The 22,550-nt window shown below is 33.8% G+C and overlaps 2 protein-coding genes across 6 annotated transcripts in view; one reads left to right on the forward strand and one right to left on the reverse strand.

Annotated features, from left to right (window-relative positions):
- Positions 1-10,206, reverse strand: part of LOC138716468 (clavesin-2-like) — a 31,732-nt gene extending 21,526 nt beyond the window's left edge. For 2 of the 5 annotated variants that reach the window (XM_069849586.1, XM_069849581.1), the window contains exon 1: positions 10,060-10,206. The gene's annotated coding sequence lies outside the window, so the exon portion shown is untranslated. Of the gene's footprint in view, positions 1-1,330; positions 1,405-1,658; positions 1,936-10,059 lie in introns of those variants that run through there. The other 3 variants (XM_069849584.1, XM_069849583.1, XM_069849585.1) reach the window with 3 other exon arrangements.
- A 741-nt stretch (positions 10,207-10,947) lies between these two features.
- Positions 10,948-22,550, forward strand: part of Prp5 (pre-mRNA processing factor 5) — a 33,896-nt gene continuing 22,293 nt past the window's right edge. Inside the window, exons 1-7 of the mRNA XM_069849587.1 lie at positions 10,948-11,125; positions 11,270-11,347; positions 13,343-13,441; positions 13,590-13,746; positions 18,025-18,151; positions 18,504-18,637; positions 20,388-20,564. Coding sequence (XP_069705688.1) covers positions 11,109-11,125; positions 11,270-11,347; positions 13,343-13,441; positions 13,590-13,746; positions 18,025-18,151; positions 18,504-18,637; positions 20,388-20,564 — 789 coding nt within the window. The 5' untranslated portion in view covers positions 10,948-11,108. The remainder of the gene's footprint in view (positions 11,126-11,269; positions 11,348-13,342; positions 13,442-13,589; positions 13,747-18,024; positions 18,152-18,503; positions 18,638-20,387; positions 20,565-22,550) is intronic.

The following is a 22,550-nucleotide window of genomic DNA, read 5'->3' on the forward strand; positions in this document are numbered from 1 at the left end:
TGACAATTCTTTCACTGTTACAAGTTTGTCAGCCACAACCATGTTATTAACATGCTGCACATTGTCAGGACTTCGTGCAGTGCAGGGTCTGCCGCTGGGAGGAGTATCCCGAATATTGGCGTGCCCTCTTTCACAAGATAATCTGCTTGCCCACCAACTAATCATACTGCAATCGATAGCTGCCCCTCCATATACCTTTTTCAACCTCTTGTGAATGTTTCCCATTGTCTCGTTCTCACAACACAGGAACTCGGTAACAGCACATTGCTTCTGACGAATGTCAAGTACAGCAGCCATCTTGAAGAAGTGCTATCATGATGCCAGTCACGGGAACAACTTAAATTAAATTTTAATACAAGCGGGAAGGATGTATCTATGACCTCCATAAATTGCAGAGGTGTAGAATAAAATATAAATTTAAAAAAATGTTGTGCATTATTTTTGGAGTGACCCTCGTATTTACATCACCCCAATGGATTTCGTGGGGTTATATAGGGTGATTCAAAAATAAATTTTCAATTTTAAAAGCTACGAAAATTTATTGAGAAGACATATACAATTGATTTTAATGTAATTTGACAGCAAAACACATCAAGTTTACACATAAACATTCAATGTGGTTCAATGTGACTGCCATTGGTCATATGGTAAACATCCCACCTGAAGTTAATTTCTTTCCAAACTCGACACAGCAAATTCGGAGTCACTTCTGCAATTGCAGTAATGCATTCCACTATCGTACATCGGTATGCTTTCAAGTGCAAACACCTCTTAAGATGCACCAAACGGTTGGTTGTGGAACACAAGTCTCACGAGAAGAACACCACATTGATTTCGAAGGGCTGCGAACAAAGCTACCTCTCACTTGTTCGACTTTTGTTATAATTGGTTGTTCTGTTGCCATACCAAATCTCCAGGACGCCCAAATGTTGCTGATGCAGTCGTCGAACAGTTGCAGAAGTGATGTCAGATATGCTGCATCGAGTTTGTGAAGACATTGACTTCACGTGGGATGTTTACCATATGACCAACGGCAGACACATTGAACCACACAGAATATTTATACGTAAACTTGATGTGTTCTGCTGTCAGATGATATTAAAACCAATTACGTAAATTTTCTCAATAAATTTTCGTAAGCTTTCAAAAGTTGTAAAGTTCTTTTTTGAAATACCTAACACATGAGAGAAGTCTTGTCAAGAAAGTCCATAATATCTACACTTCTGAATGGTGGCGTTCCATCTTCCTGGAAAATATAAAGTTGCAAATTCTACACTTGAGGTACCGGTATCAAGTAAAATTACATGTCCAAATTCACAGCACTTGTTACCTAGACATATTATGCTCTTGCTCTGATAGCTCCTATATAACATGTGGACTCTCTGAACCCCAGATTCGTAAAACGCGACAGTAAAATTAACATTATCACTTTATATGATAAGTTCACTTGCCAGAGAAAATCTTCTCCAGATACAGTACACATTATTATCAATCCAATTAAATATTTACATTAAAAATTCTCTACGCTATCTAACATACAAACTTCCGATAATGGACAAAATTAATTTAGAATCTAACAAAATTAACATTGTAGATGAAAGTATATACCATATTTCACTACTAATTACAATATTCTATCTCATATTCAAGTTTTTCACCTGGTATTACGTTAATTTCAATGTTCACTTACTCCATTTGACCTTCACAAATAAAGAACAAAGTCCAATGGGCGCAATGCAGACGAAATTTAAAATCTATGTTGCTCTGTAACATGTAGACGTTGAAACTATGACCCATTTCTCACATATACATATTTTAAACAGATGCAAAGCTTGATAGCAAACTGATACCTTTAAGACCTAGTAATCTATTGGCATGTTCCTATAAATAATAAATAATATTCTATACAAGATTGCAAAGAATAACGGATTTACACAATGTTATCACGCTAAACCTTCTCACTACAGAATAACTAAAGGTATGAAAGAAATGCTTATCAATGTGCAAACAAAAGAATAAACTTCCTACATATCAGTGAACAAACAAGGATTTCAAGAACATGCATTTACTAACCTTAACAAAATAGTTCCCAAGAATCAAGTACACTGAAGATTATGTGCACTATATTTATTATTCTTACCCTAAAATACGGTGCTATAAATAAAAAAAAAAAAAAAAAAAAAAAAAAAGAAAGAAAGAAAACATACTATGCCACTGCTTCAAAAATAATAATGACATATTGCAGCAAAGTTTTAATTCTTAAGAAAAGGAACTCAAAAAACTAGAAGCCACACTTGCACAATGGTGAGCTTTGATAAAAATGGACGTATCATATGAGCTAATCTGTAGCTTGTTTTATTTTTGTTGTTTTTTATAACACTATGTAATGATAAGGTGAGAATGGGATTTGGAGATAACTGTGGTCTCTTTCGAAACATTCAGTAATTTCAGAAGAAGACTTCTGAGTATTCCACTGTGTCCTGAAACTGAACACCTCCAATATTTTGGAACTATGCACACTGTACATAAAATTCTGGAAGCTATTAATAAAAAATTACAAGTAGGAGGGATATTCTGTGATCTCTCCAAAGCTTTTAATTGTATTAACCATAAAATTCTACTACAAAAATTAGAATACTATGGTATTAAAGGCATAGCATATCAGTGGTTTGAGTCATATCTCCTAAACAGAAAACAAAAAGTTGAAATCAACGCATTTAATAACTCCTTTAAATCTACTTCAACATGGGGAAATGTTCATACAGGGATCCCACAAGGATCTATATTAGGGCCTCTTCTTTTTCTAATTTTTATAAATGACCTTGGCCCCATAATAAAAGGAATAGGTTATCCTACTCTATTTGCAGATGACACAAGTATTATAATTACAGAGAAGAACTTTTCCAAGTTCAAATATAAAACAGAAATAATTGTCCTTAAAATTTATGACTGGTTTAAAACCAATAAACTAGCATTAAACATTAATAAAACTAACATAATTCAATTCAAAGCCACTTCAAATTTAATCTCTGAAACATTGGACACAACTATCAACAATATACCTCTACTAGAAACATCAACAACAAATTTCTTGGTTTGCATATTAATAATACAATAAATTGGAAAAATCATATCAAAGAAATAACCCCCAAACTTAGCTCAGCATGCTTCGCAATTAGGTCGTTACAACAATTTCTAAACGGCAGTATCTTAAAGACAATATATTTTGCCTATTTTCATTCCATTATGTCCTACGGAATAATATTTTGAGGAAATTCTGCAGATAGTAAAAATATATTCTTATTACAAAAATGAGCCATTAGAATAATAGTTGGAGCAAAGGCTAGAGAATCATGTAGATTATTTTTTAAAAAATTAGAGATTCTAACCTTAACAAATCAATACATATACTCTACAATAAATTTCCTCTTATGTAATAAAGAAAATTTTCCAACTAACTCAGCCATACATAGTAAAAATACCCGCAGAAGGAATGATTTTCATACGCCATCATCAAATTTATCATGCTTTCAAAGGGGAGTACGTTACATGGCAATAAAAATGTTCAATAGTCTTCCTGAAGACATTAAGAATCATAGCCAAAACCCTGCATTATTTAAGGTAAAACTAAAAAATTACTTAATATCTCACACTTTCTATTCTGTAGATGAATTCTTGACATTTCACAGTACTGCGTAAATATTATAATACCGGTACTATTAAATGGTAAACATACTACATTGTATAAAATATTACTGTCATTAAGGTATTAATTCTCTACATATTTCATATTTGCATTTTATGTGTATTGCATCTTATTGTTAAACGTAAGAATTGGACATGTTCTTTATTCTATGCTATAAAGCAAATGTGAGAATATTATAGAACCCATCCATCCATCCATCGATCCACCCACCCATCCATCCATCCATCTGTACAGGTTCCAACATCAGGACAAATAAATACTGCCCTGGTTCAACAATAAAATAATAACAATAACAATAGCTGTAATAATAATAATAATAATAATAATAATAATAATAATATGTTTAGCAAGTCTGACAACTGATGTAGTATATCAAACTTCCTGCTGTGATCCCTTCAAAACGCATTTAAGGAACATATTAAAACAGGTTTAAGTGAAATATCTTCGATCCTGCAGTTATTCAATATGGACGGAAATATATAACTTATTTAATTAAACCGGTTAGAAATTATGCACATATTGTAGAAACAAGATTAATGATAACACATGCAAACAATAATATTGGCATAGGCACCTGAGGATGGTCCACAGATGAAGCAAGAAATGTTTACATAATCAACGAATCAATCACTATCTTGGGATGTCCCCCTAACAAAATGCATGGAGTCAGAGAAAGTAATTTATAAAAGAAAAAAAAACTATCACAAGTATAGGATGCTGTAACCTTGGTATCAGTTCTTGATGTTCCAATATTTCATTTTGCTTAAAATCTGGATGATGACAATAAACAAGCTTATACAGGCTGTGAAGATTTTACTGTTCTAGTAGACGAAATATAGGCCTAGCATAAAATTTCAGATTCAACAAAACAAGAAATGTTACAGTTATTTAGGTACTCAGAAGTTCGAAAATTGGGAAAACAACTGCAGCATTTCTTGTTTCTGAATGAACGATAAAAAAACCCGAACACTGAACAAAGAAAATGGAATTTTTCATGAGCACGCAAACCATCTGGGCAAGCACCTCCCTAAACAAACTGTGCATAAAGCCACATTATTCTTTTACGATTATGAATTTTTTTAATTTGTCTAATAAAAAAAGCATATATTTAACACTAAGTAAAAACTCCATATTCAGGAAAAATTTACTTGTATACTTTAAACAGAATTCAAAACACTTCAATCAATTAAAATTTTTAAAATTAAATTTTGTGCTCCCAAAATGTCTAACAGTGAATTCAGGAGCATGCTTTCTTCTGTCTGCGATTCTCATCAAAATGTAAAACTTGTGGCTACAGTTCTACCAGAGAACAATGATTATAAATATCTACTAGAAAATAAAGTTACATTCCATGAATTCTCGAAAATGTATGCTCTATAGATGCTGAAATTTTCCTGGTAAAAAACACCTCCACAGCATTATGGAAAACTCTATAAAGAAAATGATTTTGATATAGAAGATAACATTACCTCAAACAGTAGATCCACTGGATTATCTAAGAGGACACCATTGCAAAGTCTCAGTCCTTACATCACAAAACATTAAGGAAGCAGTTACACTATTGAACTGGGTGAAAATTATTCCTTTGTAGCTATACCAAGATGCTACATAAGAATTCCACTGGAAAACAGTTCAGACTACACTGCATCCTTTTGATGTAAATCTTAACGAATCATGTTTTAATGAAGTCAGAACACATTAAGTTTCTCTGTAACAAGTGGTACTCTTGATCACACAGTTCTTACAGTTCACTGTTTCTTGAAATGAATTTTAGAACATTTGGTAACTACAATTCTCTAGTTGTTGGCGCATTTTCCCAGTACCAAATACATAAAAACTAGTAATTATTTACTTTAGTGATATTGTTCAAAGCCACTATTTCACTTCTTCCTGTGTAACCTCCATCCAGCTTTTGTTTAAGGTTTCTTACTCTGCGGAAGTTAAGTTAGATAAGGATGGGTTAGTTTGGGTTGGGTTCAGTGGCAGTTCCTCGGGGAAGGGAAGGGAGGAACATCCTCCTCACATTTGTATTCTTTTGAAAGTAAATAACAAAACAAATTCGAGGAAGATTCGATAATTTTTAAGTTCACAGCTATCAGAAAACCTCGGTTGATCGAGTCAATCCTTTCCTCCTTAGACAACAGCTCACTAGCGGCCAGAGAAAGAAGCAGTTTTAAAGCAAGTGAATGAATGGGTAGGGAGGAGATACTCCTCTGAGTCTGCGCATGGACGGGAAATAGTGTAGCAGACAGAAACCGAGTGATCATGCAGCAAGCTCGCTACCGCTGCCATCTAGCAATGTTGCATTCAACTACTTATAACACACAGGAGGCATAATAAAAACAGTTTTAACGCAGAGCTATGAAAGACATCATATATATATATATATATTTTTTTAATTATAAATCAAATATTATTCTTGTACTTTTGGGTATAGGCTATTACTATTCATGGTTTGAAACTTTCGAGGACATCTGAGAGTTAAAGTCGGGTTCATATAAAACAAAGAGGCAGTAGTTCTATGTTAGTATCGCAGATCTTTTGGCCCCTGGCAGTAGCCAAGTTGTCAGTTTTGTACAAATTCATTTGAAATTGAAAGTATTCCAAACTACATTATTTTTAACATAAACTTATTCAGTCACCGGCAGCTCAATTAAACCTTAAATGCTCGAACTATATTTTAACAATAATGGTAGTATGATTTTACAAGAACTGACATTCTTCAAAAGCATGTGATACTGAACTTGTAAAATGTACACACGGCACTGGCAATCCAGATCACGTGGGTGAGTGCAGTGTTCTCGCTTTTGTAACAGATTATTTCCCATTCCCACTTCCGTATAACGGTTCCGGTTACGTGTTACTTTTTTTTATGTAGGTTATTTTACGACGCTTTATCAACATCTTAGGTTATTTAGCATCTGAATGAGATGAAGGTGATAATGCCGGTGAAATGAGTCCGGGATCCAGCACCGAAAGTTACCTAGCATTTGCTCATATTAGGTTGAGGGAAAACCACGGGAAAAACCTCAACCAGGTAACTTGCCCCGACCGGGAATCGAACCTGGGCCACCTGGTTTCGCAGCCAGACGCGCTGACCGTTACTCCACAGATGTGGACTACGTGTTAGTAGCTAGTCTCTTCCAACACATGTGATGCTGTAGTGTGCGCGAAAAATGCTGCGAGGTTGTGAATTTTCTTGTAATTGTTAATTTGTGCAATTATTCAACAATGAATGGAAGTGAAAACATATTATATTTTATGCTCGACCATGCCGAAATGTAGTAATTATACACCTGGTAGCAGCCCTTTAATGGACTTCATTAAAGTACACCTATTCATTAAAGTTCAGGCTTTCCAGCAATCAGAAAGCAATATGAAAGCGCAAGTATCGATTATTCTCGGATATGCAATCGAAAGACAACTAGCAAAACGCCATGGAGGCTGGAAATCCAATACTGTCGCAGAAGGTTATGTTCTGTTACAATAATAATTAGCGTTAATTGTAAATAATATTCAAATAAATTCAATTTGCCATCTCGTTTTTCAATGTCTAAATCAATTTCAAAGTTATATCAAGATTAACGTTCATTTTACTCTCTAGACTATATCAAGGTCAATGACATTTGTTCCTCGGAAAAAATCAATACTTTCGCGTCTGCGCACATCTCACAATTTACGAGATATTGCACAAGGTCAATTCCGCTCTCCAGTTAGATAAGAATAATATGAATACTTATGAATATTTTCAAGTTAGAAATATGGTCGTGCATAAAAAGTCGTATGAAACTTGCCTATAATGGTAATTAAGACGCTCGTATGAAAATTATGAAACTCGCTTGCGCTCATTTCATAAACATACTCGTGTCTTAATTACTACCATTATAGGCTCGTTGCATAATGTACTATAGGAAATTCAGTTTACAAGAACGATTATTGCTATACAAAAAGGGAAGGCCAACCCCAACACTACCTGGTCTTATATGTATGCATGTAGGCTAATTTATAGCATGTTACATTCAAGAAGGTGTCATTTTGTACTGTTAACTTCTTTCCTCCTCTTAAGAAATATGCAGAAGCCTCTACTGGTTGGGTTAAATAATCCCATGTCACGAACACAATGCACTAATCTTATGTGACTGATGCAAGTTACCTCACTGTCGTGGAGACGTCTCAAGTTTCTCCCCACTCAAAACCCCCTATTCCCAGCTTCTCTCGTTTGCTTCTCTTGTGGCATACTGGGTACCATTCAACAACTGGGGCATCGCTAAGGTAAATAATCACCTAAAAACCTTTTTTTGAATCTATGCTACCATGACACTGATCTTAATATTTTTGTAAGATGAAATTTTCACACTATGTTTACTAGTTTACAGATGAAGCGTGGCAGGTGAAACGGAGATTTCAATAAAGAGTGACAATTTAAGTTCTGAAAAATATGTTGCAGCAGTGTATCATAATCACTGGTATATCAATTACATTAGTTGATGTGAAGAGGTAGACATTCTTGCGAAGTTCATGGTAATGAAAGGCGAAATGAACCTAAGCTACCTTTCCATAGCCACAAACAGAAGATACATGTTATGTTCCTTTTCATCACATTCTTTGTGAAGTACCAGTTTCATTAATCTATGAACACAGTGAACGACAGTATAGATTTAAACCTTTAATTAACTGGGCTACACAATTAGGCTAATGTGAGGAAAACAATCTATATTTAAAAAAAACTGATGGACTGCTGGTTTATGAGATCATATAACTCCATTACCATAAAAGCAATTTCCCACGTCTTAATTTTTTTTGAGTGACCAAACAGACCTACCTGCATAGGTCCTAAATATTTTTTTTTATAAATGAAAAATCTTAACAGTGTTTTTATAAAGAAAAATGACCTAATACTTCTATGGCAAATATGAAGATCATGTATAAGAGAATAACAAAAAGAGGAAATTCATAAGGAAAATTGCAATAAAAATAAAACATTAAATAAACTGACATACGTCATATTTCTGTGACCATTTTTATAATATTAAACCACTATTTTTATCGTCGCTCTTACCTCAGTAAGATTTACATCCAGAGAAAGAATTGTCAAAATTGGAGACAGAGTGTCCAGATTTGATTTCCTTGAATTAACATGATATGAACCTTTTTCATAATACCCTTGAAAATCTTTCTTCTGTTATTCCAGTTCTCTTCATTGTAAACATATTGTATTATCAGGGCAATGGTAATAATGTTCGGGGTTTTTACTTCTAAAGAATGAGTCACAAAAAATCTTTTTTTTTTCCTATATGAGGCGTTCAGAAGTCAACATGATTAACTCCATTTTTGGTTATTTCAGAGCTTCTAAGTTGGCAATGTATTAAATTGACCATATTTTCAGTGGTCAAAGTGATTAACTTAATAGTTCAGTAAAATGCCCACAGAATGCAATATTATTCTTGACTACAACACAAAAACAATTGTGTGTATTCAACTTTAACCTTGAATATCTCAAAATCTTTGGAAAAGGAGTTAATCATGTTGACTTTTGAACGCCTCATATAATTATATAACAGCACGCTCCAGACGAACTGTATCCTGCAATATCTTCTCCCTGCTTAAAAATTCAGAAAATTCTAGCAGCTTCGAATGCACCATAGCGTAGTGTGTTCTCCGCGGTTAAGGGACGTTAGCCCCAGGGTGTTCTGTGCTGATGACTGCTGGCCTATATGCAAAGCATACCAAAAGGCTTAACAAATCTAACATAACCTGTCGCTTATTCTCGGCTTTACAAAAACTCTCATCTACCATAAAACGTTAAGTTCCGTATCATATTCTCCAGTAAACCCGAAAAAAAAACTACCAAACGAATTAAAATTATTGTTAGTAGTTGTCAGTAGTTTCATAAATTCCATCTTCCACTACCCGCACTCCTATTATCTTACTTCATTTATAATTTATTACATTCTCTCTACTCAGTCTACTATTAAACGAAGGCATATGATCTTAAGCAAAGCGTGGAAAATTGAATTTACTACAGTTGCAACTTTCGTAACTATTTCACTTGCACTAAAAACAAAACCTTCAATATTAAAACTCAGTTAAAATTTTGTCAGCTAATTAAAGTTTGTTTTCTATACATACCATCATATACCAATTTGACATTAATTTCTTTTTACATTTTAAGCTTGATTGCTGATACTAAAATGTATATCTACCTAATACAGACATCTGGAAGAATGAGCTAGAAAATGACAAAGAGGAAAACCCCGTTAAGTACTCAGTATTAAGCATGATTTCAAAGTTACGGGATCTTCATTTACAATACAAACATGTGACATAAAACATATATTCCAGGTATCACTTACAAATAATGTTGTACTATAACACATTTAAACATATTTAAATGAATCAGTCTTCAGTTCCAAATATTGTAACTACAACACATCGGAAGAACCATATCTGACAATTGCAAACTTCCAAAGATCACAAATCGACAAAAAAACCTGCTACATTACAAAGAACACAAACCTCGACCCATCTGGACCATCGTCCACAAGCACACACTTCCATCTTGTATTTGATTGGTCGCCTGTCAGAGGCGCTAGTGTTGCTAAAATACAAAAAAAATAATTAAAATAATTTATACTCTGTCCTTTGTATCCTTGCATGTGACAGCTTTGGGTAAAATAGCCAGAGATGCGTTGTTTTTGTTATTTAGTCAACTGTCCGAAGACAAGTGTGAACCTTTTAAGTGACACCAATAAGACATCACTCATGAGGCAACTAAGCTAGGAGATAACACAATATGGTCACAATAACCACTACACAACAGCTGATTTAACTTACGCGGAGTGTGCTTTTCTGCTCCGTTAATTCAAATGCTAATTATTTAATTATGTAACTCCGTTCTTCATTACCATGGCAGAAAGAAAGACTTTACAGCGCTGCAGTTTCATATTTTTACCACATAGAACATCCAAAGGTAGATCGAACACAGAGCCATAAGCAAAGAGTCAAGAAACGTTTACTTGTTATGGTTATGCCACAGTCTAGTATATACAGTCACGAAGGTCAATACGTAGTAAATATGCAAACATTAGGTAGTTGCTCATCACTAGGATCGCTAATATCGGCTCATTACAGGCAATGCAAAATAATACCGGCACAGTCTATAGTTTCTAGCACCCTCAAAACTCAAGCTTCGTGACTGTATATAGTAGACTGTGGTTATGCTTAATATTTTGTTTTCATCCATGGAGCACAATGAAACGATTGAAGCTTATTGAAATGGCAGACGTAGGATGGACGTAGGAACTGTTATATATGTAGTGCAGTGCTAAATGCTGAGTAATTTACAATTTAAGGTATCATTGAAGAAGCACTGTCTATATTTGTGCTGTGTATATCCCATATAATGGTGCGAAGTAGTGGGTATGTATATTTATATTCCTATAAAACAATGGTCATTGAAATGAAAAGACTAATTCCATGATTTTAAGGTTAGAAGAGAATGATGGTACTTTATAATTATGAATAACTTACACAACAGAATGGGATTCTCTTTTTTTTTTTCAGCCATCACCGTAAACGGTCTCGCAGCAAGTCTGCTAGTCCAGAGCGGAAGAGAGGTAGAAGATCACGTAGTCGTGAAAGGTAAACAACAGCTGAATTGTAGTCACGAGGGAGTTTTTATTTAATTGCAAAGTTCATAGTTCCAGAGTAAAATATTCAGCCCCATGGTTAATGCGTTAGAGGGACTAATCGAAAAGAGAGTGGTGTTGAAGTTTTGTCCTGTTGAATGATGGTATGACGAATGTAAACATTAAAAACATAGGGTTAAGAATATGATTGTGAAGAACGTGTAACTTGCGTTTTTGAGAGAGAAAAAATTATCAAAAAGTGGTGTTTTTTTGGTAATCCCACTTTTTCATTAATGAAGTTTGAAAAACGAGGATTGTAAAAATAATGAACGTGTATTAATAAACTTACTGAAAAATGTTTAAATATTGCATGGAACCTGGTGATGCAGATAACCTAAAAAAACCCGTGAAACAGGTGAGGTGTTGGAGGTTTGAATAGTGTTTTAGAGTGCAGGCTATGCTAATCTAACATAACTAACTAACCTAATCTAGCCTAACTCTAGCAAGTATTTGAGTGACGTAGTATAGGTGAAACGAGCGTTGAGCGACTTCCGCCGATTTTGGAATAGACACCGACGCACTTGAACTGCCAACATAGAAAACAAAAAATCACACTCAATCGCTTTCACCTTCATCTAAACTAACCTAACCTAACCGCGTCGGTGTCTATTCCAAAATCGGCGGAAGTCGCTCAACGCTTGTTTAACCTTTAACGTCGATGGGATTGGTGATACCAAGATGATATTTGGCGAGATGAGGTCGAGGATTCGCCATAGATTACCTGACTTTTGGCGTACGCTTGGGGAAAACTTCGGAAAAAAACCCAACCGGGAATGGAACCCACGCCCGAGCGCAACTCCGGATCGGCAGATAAGCGCCTCAGCCAACTGAGCTACGCCTGTTGCTAATATTTGTTATAGCTAGGTTTTCTAGGTCTGTTACAATTTGTGTCTCGTGTCATAGCATCTCTGCCTATAATTATCTGGTCCTTAATGGGTTTAGGTTAAATCGTTGCATCCAGTGAAACAATATATTGATAATAATTCTCTATTATAATGTATTGTTGTAGCCACCTCCCTTCCCCATGTGTTACAAATATAGCACTCGAGAGGTCCAGGACCCAATGCTAGGGAAACTGACAATTTCTCTAATAATTCGTATTGCATTTCTCGCATATTATGTTGGCAATAGTGGAGGGTCGTCTACAACAGTACGTTAGAAAATACAGATCACACAGTTTTTATGTTGAAAGTATTTGTGACTGCAGTCTAGAACCTTGTATAGCACTATATACATCTCACAGAAGCCAGTGTAGCTTTTCTGGAAAAACCGAATATGTTATTAGATTTTTTTTATAATTGAATTATTGTTTCAGCGGCAAATTAGTTTAAAAAAATGATTAACAGAATTATAAATATTTAAAAAAATTCGTGTTTATTAAAAATGTGTCAGTATCTACATAATTTTAATACCAGCATATAATGCTAAGCCTACTTTGATAAAATATTTATCCACATGGCATCACAATGGAGAGATGAAAGGAACAGGTTCTTGGTTGATACAGTGGAATGCATTATAATTTACAATTACAATTTTAAGGAGGCATTCATGTTTATTTTGTAAATCAGTCTAAACTGAATGTTATTAAACCTGAAAAGTGTGATTGAACCCACGGGTATAAGTGACATTGGACTGTAGTTCTAATTTCAGAGAATTAAAATGGTAATAAATTTGTTTCATTGTAATTGTATGGAATCTCGAAATAATTTCATTTTATACTATCACTTCAATAGATATGCAGATCTATGGATTTAAGATGGTTTGTGATCCTCTGATCTGGTTTTATATCTAATTTTTATGAAAATACCATGTGTGCATTTACCTGTTAAATAACCTATTTGTTTAAAGATTTTCTTGTAAGTACCTATACTTCATATTGATTAGCTTTCGATATCTCAAAATTGACTATTTTTTTTGTAAACTCTTCACTAATTATTTTATTTTTCAGAGTGAAACCTCGCTATAGGCGCAGTAGATCTCGAGACAGGGATCGAGATTTATCAGAGAGAGACCGTCATCGTCGTTCACATAGCAGGGATAGAAAACGGTGAGAACATTTTAGAGTACTTATGAATATACCATACCAGGATTATTATTTGTAAAAACGTATTTGATTGCCTTAACACTATTATTCTTTATTTGTCGAGTGTTTGTAATTATATCCTTCTATCTACTGAAATGATTGTCTTATGCAGGAGTGACAGCAAAGAGAGAAGATCTGTTTCGTCAAAGTCAAAAAGTAAGTCTCTAAAAGAAAGTTCAAGATCAGATTCCAAAGAAAGAGAGAAGAAAGATACTAAAAGTGATGATAAAGCTGAAGATGAGGCTTTTGATCCCACAAATCTGGATAAAGTAAGTTTTTTCCTTTTCTGTAAGAATTTTTTATCATCGTAATTTTTATTATGCCGTTTGTTTGGCAAAACACTTTTTTTTTAAGTACATTCTTTTGAAGGTACTTTAGAACAAGTATTGGATACGACAAAATTTTATATTTATAGATGCTTGTAAAATATTAATTTTGTACTGATATGCTTTTTCACGTATATTTTGCTTATTAAAAGTAATTATTGAAGTTTAATTATTGTATCATTATTGGTAAGAGTCATTATACAAGGTGTTCCATTTATCTTAGTCATCCAAAATAAACTTTTTCTTAGATAATTTACAGAACATATTGGACTGACAAGTCCACAAAGTGTCATTTTACTTTGGACTTGTAGTAAGCATGTACACTATGAGTTCCATATTCTTTTGTGCCCCTCAATGTTGTTTTTATTAGAATGGTACTTTGTGATATATTTTTGAGCAGGCCTTGAAGAGGTTCAATGATTCATATTGAATAAAATGTACATGGTGCCATTTAAAGAAATAAAGTCTTACTCATATGTCAGTGGTGTATATTCAAGCCTGTATGGGCAAGCACACACCACACTGCCCGCGGGTCATTTCTCTTCCCCTACAAGGACGCATCAAAAGAGGGGAAATAGTTCAAAGGTTATCCATGCACAAGTCAAGTAGAGCAGAAAATTTTCCTCCAGAGTTGTAGCTCGAAATAATGGATCTTTCACATCTGCATTATTGAAATGGACATATAATGACGACTTTCTTAGCTTTACAATTCCTTAAAATAATTATGAAATGTATTCGAAGATTCCATACGTAGGGATACAGGTAATATAAGTTAATATGAAATGTAAAAATTGGAGATTTATATTTCAAAGAGGTGGAAAATTCAAATAGCTTGGAGCAACAGTAACAAATATAAGTGACACTTGGGAGGAAATTAAACGCAGAATAAATATGGGAAAGATGTGTTATTATTCGGTTGAGAAGCTTTTGTCATCTAGCCTGCTGTCAAAAAAATCTGAAAGTTGTTGTTGTTGTTGATGTTTTCTAATGCCAGGCGTTTGACAATAAAGTCATTTGACCTCTTGCACTCCAATAGTTTTGAAAGATATTATCATGGCCAGCCACTGAAGCACAGATTTTGAGGTGTTCCGAATCCATTTCTTGGTTTGAGTTGCACAATGGGCAGTTAGGGGACTGATATATTCCAATTCTATGCAGGTGTTTGGCCAAACAATCATGGCCTGTTGCCAATCTAAATGCAGCTACAGACGATTTTCGTGGTAAATCGGGAATTAACTGTGGATTTTGATGCAGAGAGTTCCATTTTTTCCCTTGAGATTGTGTTATCAAATTTTGTTTGTTGAAGTCTAAGTATGTAGATTTAATAAATCTTTTCACAGAGTAATACGTAGATTTAGTAACAGGTCTGTAAGTAGCAGTGCTGCCCTTCTTTGCTAAAGCATCCGCATTCTCGTTTCCCAGGATTCCACAATGGGATGGTATCCATTGGAATACAATTCTTTTATTGAGCGATATTAATTGAGAGAGCATGTTAGTTATTTCTGCTGTTTGAGATGAAGGTTGTGTTTAGAGACTATTGATAGAATAGCTGCTTTGGAGTCTGACAATATAACTGCATTTTTAAATTTATTGATGTGGCATAGAAGATTCCGGAGACTTTCACTTATTGCAATGATTTCTCCATCAAAACTTGTTGTTCCATACCCAAGAGATCTATAAAGTGAGAAGAGACAGCACGTAACACCTGCACTGGCACCTTGTTCTCTGGAGATCAAGGATCCGTCAGTGTATAAATGAAGCCAGTACCTAATATTAATTATCTCTAAAGACAATTGTTTTAGTAGTTCAGTGTTTACTTCTGATTTTAGTATTTCTTCTGTTAAATTTAGATTATATTCTATATTTAATAGAGTTAAATGGTTTGGTTTAATTTGTAGGTTTTATTTTAAATTCGGGATATTGATTTTCTGTTTTAATTCGTGAACAATGGATATGAAACTTTTTTGAGTTTTCAATCTACAGAGAGGACTGTATGAATGCCAATTGTTTCCTGGTAATCTAATAAGTTTTTCATATTGAATCAGTGCTTTTTCTTCTGTTGTCATTTTGATGCTGTTAATATTAGTGAGGAATCTCATAGAATCTATTGGAGTTGTTTTGATTCCACCAGTAATGAGTCTCAGAGCTTGGTTTTGAACATATTCTATTTCGTTTATGAAAGGTGAAGTAATTAAAATTTCTCCGCAGTATGTCAGCACTGGCTGTATAAACATTTTGTACGTAGTGTTCAAAGTATTCCTAGAGCATCCCCATTTCTTTCCTGCTAGTCTTTTTAGAAGGGAGAATCTTTTACGAGCTTTTTCAGAAATGTATTTCAAATGGTTGCTCCATGTTAACTTACTATCGAAAATAACTCCAAGATATTTGGATTCATAAGTCCTAGGAAGGTGTTGGCCATTGTATTGGATATTGAATTCTCTTTCTTTTTTACCAAAAAATCTGAAAGTTAGAATTTATAAAACAGTTATATTACCAGTTGTTCTGTATGGTTGTGAAACTTGGACTCTCACTTTGAGAGAGGAACAGAGATTAAGGATGTTTGAGAATAAGGTTCTTAGAAAAATATTTGGGACTAAAAGGGATGAAATTACAGGAGAATGGAGAAAGCTACACAATGCAGAACTGCATGCATTGTATTCTTCACCTGACATAATTAGGAACATTAAATCCAGAAGTTTGAAATGGGCAGGGCATGTAGCAAGTATGGGCGAATCCAGAAGTGCACATAGATTGTTAGTTGGGAGACGAGAGGAAAAAAGACCTTCGGGGAGGCCGAGACATAGATGGAAGGCTAGTATTAAAATGGATTTGAGGGAGGTGGAATATGATGATAGAGACTGGATTAACCTTGCACAGGATAGGGACTGATGGCGGGCTTATGTGAAGGCAGCAATGAACCTGCGGGTTCCTTAAAAGTAAGTAAGTAAGGTGTACAGGTAGGTGAACCATGTATGTAATTGATGAGCCTAACAAAGCCGAGAATAAGGGCCAAGCTATATGATGATGGTAAGTGTGCTATGCTTAGATTTTCTTCTTCAAATAATATTTTACGAGACATAAAGGCTGGTATGAGATTAAAATCGAAGAAGTGATTCTGGCAAAATTACATCTTAAAAGATTTATTTTCACATAACAGTATTGCTATTATAATGGCAATGATTTTATACTTCAGCAGTTTGAGAAGTTTTATACGTGGATGCAGTTAATTTCAAATTATTTATTTGGTACTGGAAATTACACATAACTTTTAGGTGGTTATTCAAAATTGCATATGTATAACATCTTCAGTTATAAAATATTTTGATTGCATTTATTAAAGATGTAAAGAAAAGTGTAAAGAATTATTGTAACTCGATTTTGTTTAAAGTTCATTTTGTTTACACTTGTTCTTTAGTCACGGCTACTTGTACAGCAATATACACTGCAGCTAGAAGCATAAAAAGTAATCAAAGATTGTTCATGCGCTATTTCTTCTGCATCCCTGGCACATCTCCCTAAAGAACAAGGTTACAAGAAAGATATGCACATAGTATTAATTCCCTATTGTTCTTAAACAACTTTTGTTTGGAACAATTTTTCATTTGGCACTTAAGAACAATTTATTTTGGGTGAGCAAGCTAAATGGAACACATGTATAGGTATTGTTGCTGAGAAGACAATTATGAATGTTGAAGGAGCCACACTCGATTTAACTTGGGTTTGCAAGTTTAAATCTGAGACTTCAGTACTATTTGCATTTATGTATATATGATGTTATATCACTGTCTGTCAAAGTTAAGATCAAGTATTCCTCATTTTTATATATATATATATATATATATATATATATATATATCATATTTATGTGTATGTGTGTTTGTCTATTTATTTGTTTATTTAATTATCTATTTATTTTATTCATTAATGCAATTAATTTATTCTTTTACTGAACTGACTTGAGATAATTTGTAAAGGAATATTCTAACAACTTATGTAAAATTATTACACTGAAAAGTTGAATATAGTACTGTAATCTTAGATTGAACATGGAAGTTAAAATAATATAAAATTGACAGAAAAGACTAACAGTGATATTTACCATATGTGTACCTAACTCATTTGGACTAAAATATGAGCTGTAAAGCATAAAAAGCCATTGTAGATGCAGACAAGACCGTTTCTACCTATATGAATAACCATACTATAACAAAATTATTTTAGGAAGAGGAACAGAAGAGACTTGAGCAGGAAATGCAGAAGAGGAGAGAAAGAATTGAAAGATGGAGAGCTGAAAGGAAGAAGAAAGAACTGGAAGTTACAAAGAAAGAAATAAAGGGAAGCCTCTTGGGTATGTACAAAGCCTGTAATTCAGTTTTAGTAATTAATATTTGTGTAAAGTTAGTGACATCTGTTAGCATGCCCATAGAGTTGGGGCGAATAACACCATGTTAAGGGCCCTACCATTGATTGGATAAGAAAAAAATTGTGAAAAAATGGTGAAGCGAATTCTTATATAGTTTTTGTGTTTGTAAAAGAAAGTTTTGTAAATTTTTCGCAGACACATTGTTGGTAATCTTAATTGATAATAATAAAAGATAGGTGATGAAAATATATCTGTAAAATAAATTAATTGTTTATTTATCAAATTAAAGTTTTGAATCTTTGTACCATGATTAACACTGAAATTAAACTTGTTACAGCCAACTTACAATTACCTATGAAGAAGTGGACACTAGAAGATGATAGTGACGAGGAAGAAGATAAGCAAGATAATAAAGAGAACAAGGATGAAGTAGTGGAAGAAGAAGTTGATCCCCTGGATGCATTTATGCAGGTTGTATATTCAAAATGGGCGTGATGTGGGTGATTCATGTGTGTTGCTTTATCCTAAGTCATATTGTGATTGTCAAGGTGTACAGTGCCGCTTTCTGGGAGAGGTTTCTGAAATGTTTCTCAAAACAAAATTCAATATAATATCGACTTGATGATGATGATGATGATGATGATGACGACGATGATGAGGATGACTACGATGACGACGATGCAAATAAATAATTAAAATAGCAAAAAATACTTACAAATTTATAAAAAAAAAAGTATTTAAAAACTCACCAAAATTTGGATTGTGCCTACTTGTATGCCTGTTCAATTTGCCAATTTTTCTTTAAAAACACGCCAGTAATGCAGTCTTTGGAGTTGTTATTTCTGTTGTTTCTTAAGGTTGTTTCCCCTGTCTCCCCCCACTGATAATAAGGAATGTGCAGATGGTCTATTTGAATTTGACTCACCAAAATTGGATTGCGCCTACTTGTACTCCAGTTCAATTTGTCAATACCAAATGGTATACACTCCTAAAGACAACGAGAATGTTCACAGCTGAACCCAATTGAGCTTTGCTGGAAAAAGCTGAGGTTTAAAATCGCCCGTTTTTCTGGTCCACCTTGTGTTATATAATATATCATGCATCATTAAATATATATAATACAGTATAACATATATTATAGTTGGTGCATGAGCAGTAAGAAATAAATAAAAGGTCTGAATGAAATTACAACAGGAAGTTTGGTGATTTAATTTCGTAAATCGTGTTTAGTGTGATGAAAATGTTTAGGGGATCGTAGATACAGAGATCAGTTAGGAAGTTATAAAATTGAAAAAGGATGTTGGGAAATTAAAAAGTGGCTAGTTAATAAATATAGTTACCGAATGAAGTTTACTGTAAAGAAGTAAATCTTAGAAAGTGATATAGTGAAGTTTATGAAAGATTATCTTAGTGATAGTATTTACAATTTTATATGGTTTTTTTTTTTTCTTTCTTTCTTTCTGAGTGTTGATTGTGGTTAAGAAATGAATGATCAATCTAAAGTGAACTAGATACTCATGTCAAGATTTAGTAAGATTATAATGACATGTATTAGGTAGAAAAAAAAGATCCCAATGAGTATAACCGGGTGAAGTGTTACGAGTTAGATGTAATGTAGAAAGACGGAATTATATATAAATTTAGTTAGCAAGATTAGAATGCTGAAAGGAACGTAAGTGTGGAACGAACAGATGGTGAACAGCTAAGATCAATAAAAAGAAATTGACTGATTAGAGTTAAGTTAATTGCGGGAGTAGATGAGTTATGAGTTTAACAGCTGTCGGAATTGCATGCTATTTGTAGGTATATGTAATAGAAAGTTATGGTGAAACCCGTATACATAAGTTGTGGTACACCATAACTAATATAAATGTTGATGACAAATAAATATCTATCTATCTAACATATTATATTGTATACATGTATATGACATTAAGTTTGCGAAGTAATTTAATTTCCATTACCAATATCTATGTATCTGTACCTGTTAATATTCAGTTATATATTTATTCCTAAAATATTCCATTTTTATGCCCTTCACAACCATGTTATTTTGTATAAAATAACTTGAATTCTACATATGTGAATTAGTAAAGGAGAAATATGCAAATATCAGATAGTTTGCGATATCAATGTAGAATTTCGTGAGTGCACGTGCGTGCATAATAAACCATTTACTACATGTACCTGCTTGCTCAAGAAAATACTCTCTGTTTTGTAGGGAGTGCAAGAAGAAGTGAGAAAAGTAAATAAAATTGATGGAAAAAAATCAGATGGAAAACCTGGAGCTGCTGTCAACACCAACAGCTCTGGCGTTGTAATAGTTACAGGTGTTGCCAAGAAGAAAGTTGACAAAAAGAAGGGAGAACTTATTGAGCAAAATCAAGATGGGCTAGAGGTAAGGAATGTGTGATGAAGATGTACCTTAGATTCTAGTTGCATTATATTCTTCCTATATATACAGTAAATTAAAAAAAGAAGAAAATTGTCTGAAATTTCCTGAAAAAATTATTTTCTATTATTAATGCTTGAAGTATTCATCATGCACATATGCACTTGTGTTGCCTTCTAAGATAATTCTGAACAATTATGTTAATCAGGGTAAAGAGAAAGGTGAAGGAAAAGGTAGCCCTATTGCAGGCCATGGCCCACAGGTTAGCAGGAGGTTGAGGCTTCCATCTTTCTAGACAACCAACATTATTAAGTGTAGGAATGTCAGTCCTGTGTGCTTGCTGCCTTTGCCCCCAAGGAAATATCCGTAGTACTCATTTCTGTTAGAGATTGAGTAAACCAGGACCATAGTGTGGCCAGAGGGATTAGATTAATGAAGAAAATCCATGACCTCGTTGTTGGGACTTGAACCTGTAACCTTTCAACATGCAATGTAATGCCTTAACTGCAATGCTATATCGAATCCCCTGTCAATCAGGATTGGCAAGGTAAATTACATGACAATATTTTAAATGTAATTTATACATATTTTACGTTGCTTACAAGATTACAAAAATCATATGTAGTACTATGTATATAGCTAGTCTACAGTTTGTGTAACTCTTGCCAAAGAGTTTTATTCATTCTTATTTTTATTTTTTCTAGAGAATAATAAATTTGAACAAATATCTTAGATTTTTCAAAGCTTTGCCTGTTTACTGATGATATATCATTAATCTAAAACTAGCTGGAAAACAACTTTCAAGTTGTGTTGATTATACTGGTATGTTGAGCATTTTAATGGTTAATTTTGCGATCTTTGGTAGCCCATGATTCCATCTGTATCCAAATTCTTCACTATGAAATTTTTTTAGCCCTTCAAGATATTCTTCATTAAATTTCTTTTCCTGATACTGTATTTAGGATGTAATACATTAACAATTAGACTGTACTTATTTAGGGACTGTTCTTTCCTTTTGTTGAAGCAAGATAACAATGATGGTGATCTTGAAACTTCGTATGCAACCACAATTCCACTGCATCAGTAATGTTGCAGTTTTCATTTTAGCGATAGTTTGTTACTTTGTTTACAGCATTTAGTAGTTGAACAGTAGCATTAGTCTTGCGAATGAAATCATTGTCATACAAGGACTTTTGCGTGGATGGTATCTTCTATTTTTTCTTCATTAGCTGACACTTTCACATTACAGTGATATTAATTAAGAATGAGCATGCTTCTCTTTTGTCCCATATCAGTGTTTTTAGCACGTTAAAGACCCCAAATTAGAGCTTCTGGACCAAATTTCTCCTCTCTCACGTCCTAGTAATATCTTTGTTGCATACTAGGTGGCATTTGAGGCGATGAACTCATCACTTGTCCCTCTGCCCTCTGTCAGAATATGAGTGTAACTGTATTCCTTGTAGGTACTGAAACCTCCACTAGGGGGCTACGTATGTTCCCACTCCAAAACTGTGAGTTAAATGAATAATGGAAGCACTAGTATGATTTACCTGCAGATAGATAAACTTTATTGCCTCCACAGTCCAACAGCATATGTTGACAGCCAGAATGCTTGAACAATTTAGCATATTGATTACACGAGATGAAATGTCATCAGGCATTATGATCTTTGCAAGAAGATTTCCTATATCTGAATTGTAAGCAAAATCCCGTAGTTAGTGAACATATTGCTTATTTTTATCCAGTCCTGTACAATATACGTCAATGTTAGTGACACAGTCAGTTGTTGATCAGTTAACATTTTTTTTTTTTTTAATTTTGCTATTAATAGAATAATTATTCAAAAGAAAAAAGTAATATATAACACATATTATAGAAAAAAGCCTTCTGAACAAAATGCAGTAGTTGCAATAAACCATTATGTGATTGTACTTTACAGAAATTGTTAAAATAAGTAGAATCCATCACACTACAGTAAATGGAATATTACAG

Source organism: Periplaneta americana, chromosome 16 (assembly GCF_040183065.1).
Source record: "Periplaneta americana isolate PAMFEO1 chromosome 16, P.americana_PAMFEO1_priV1, whole genome shotgun sequence".
NCBI classification, from domain to species: Eukaryota; Metazoa; Arthropoda; class Insecta; order Blattodea; family Blattidae; genus Periplaneta; species Periplaneta americana.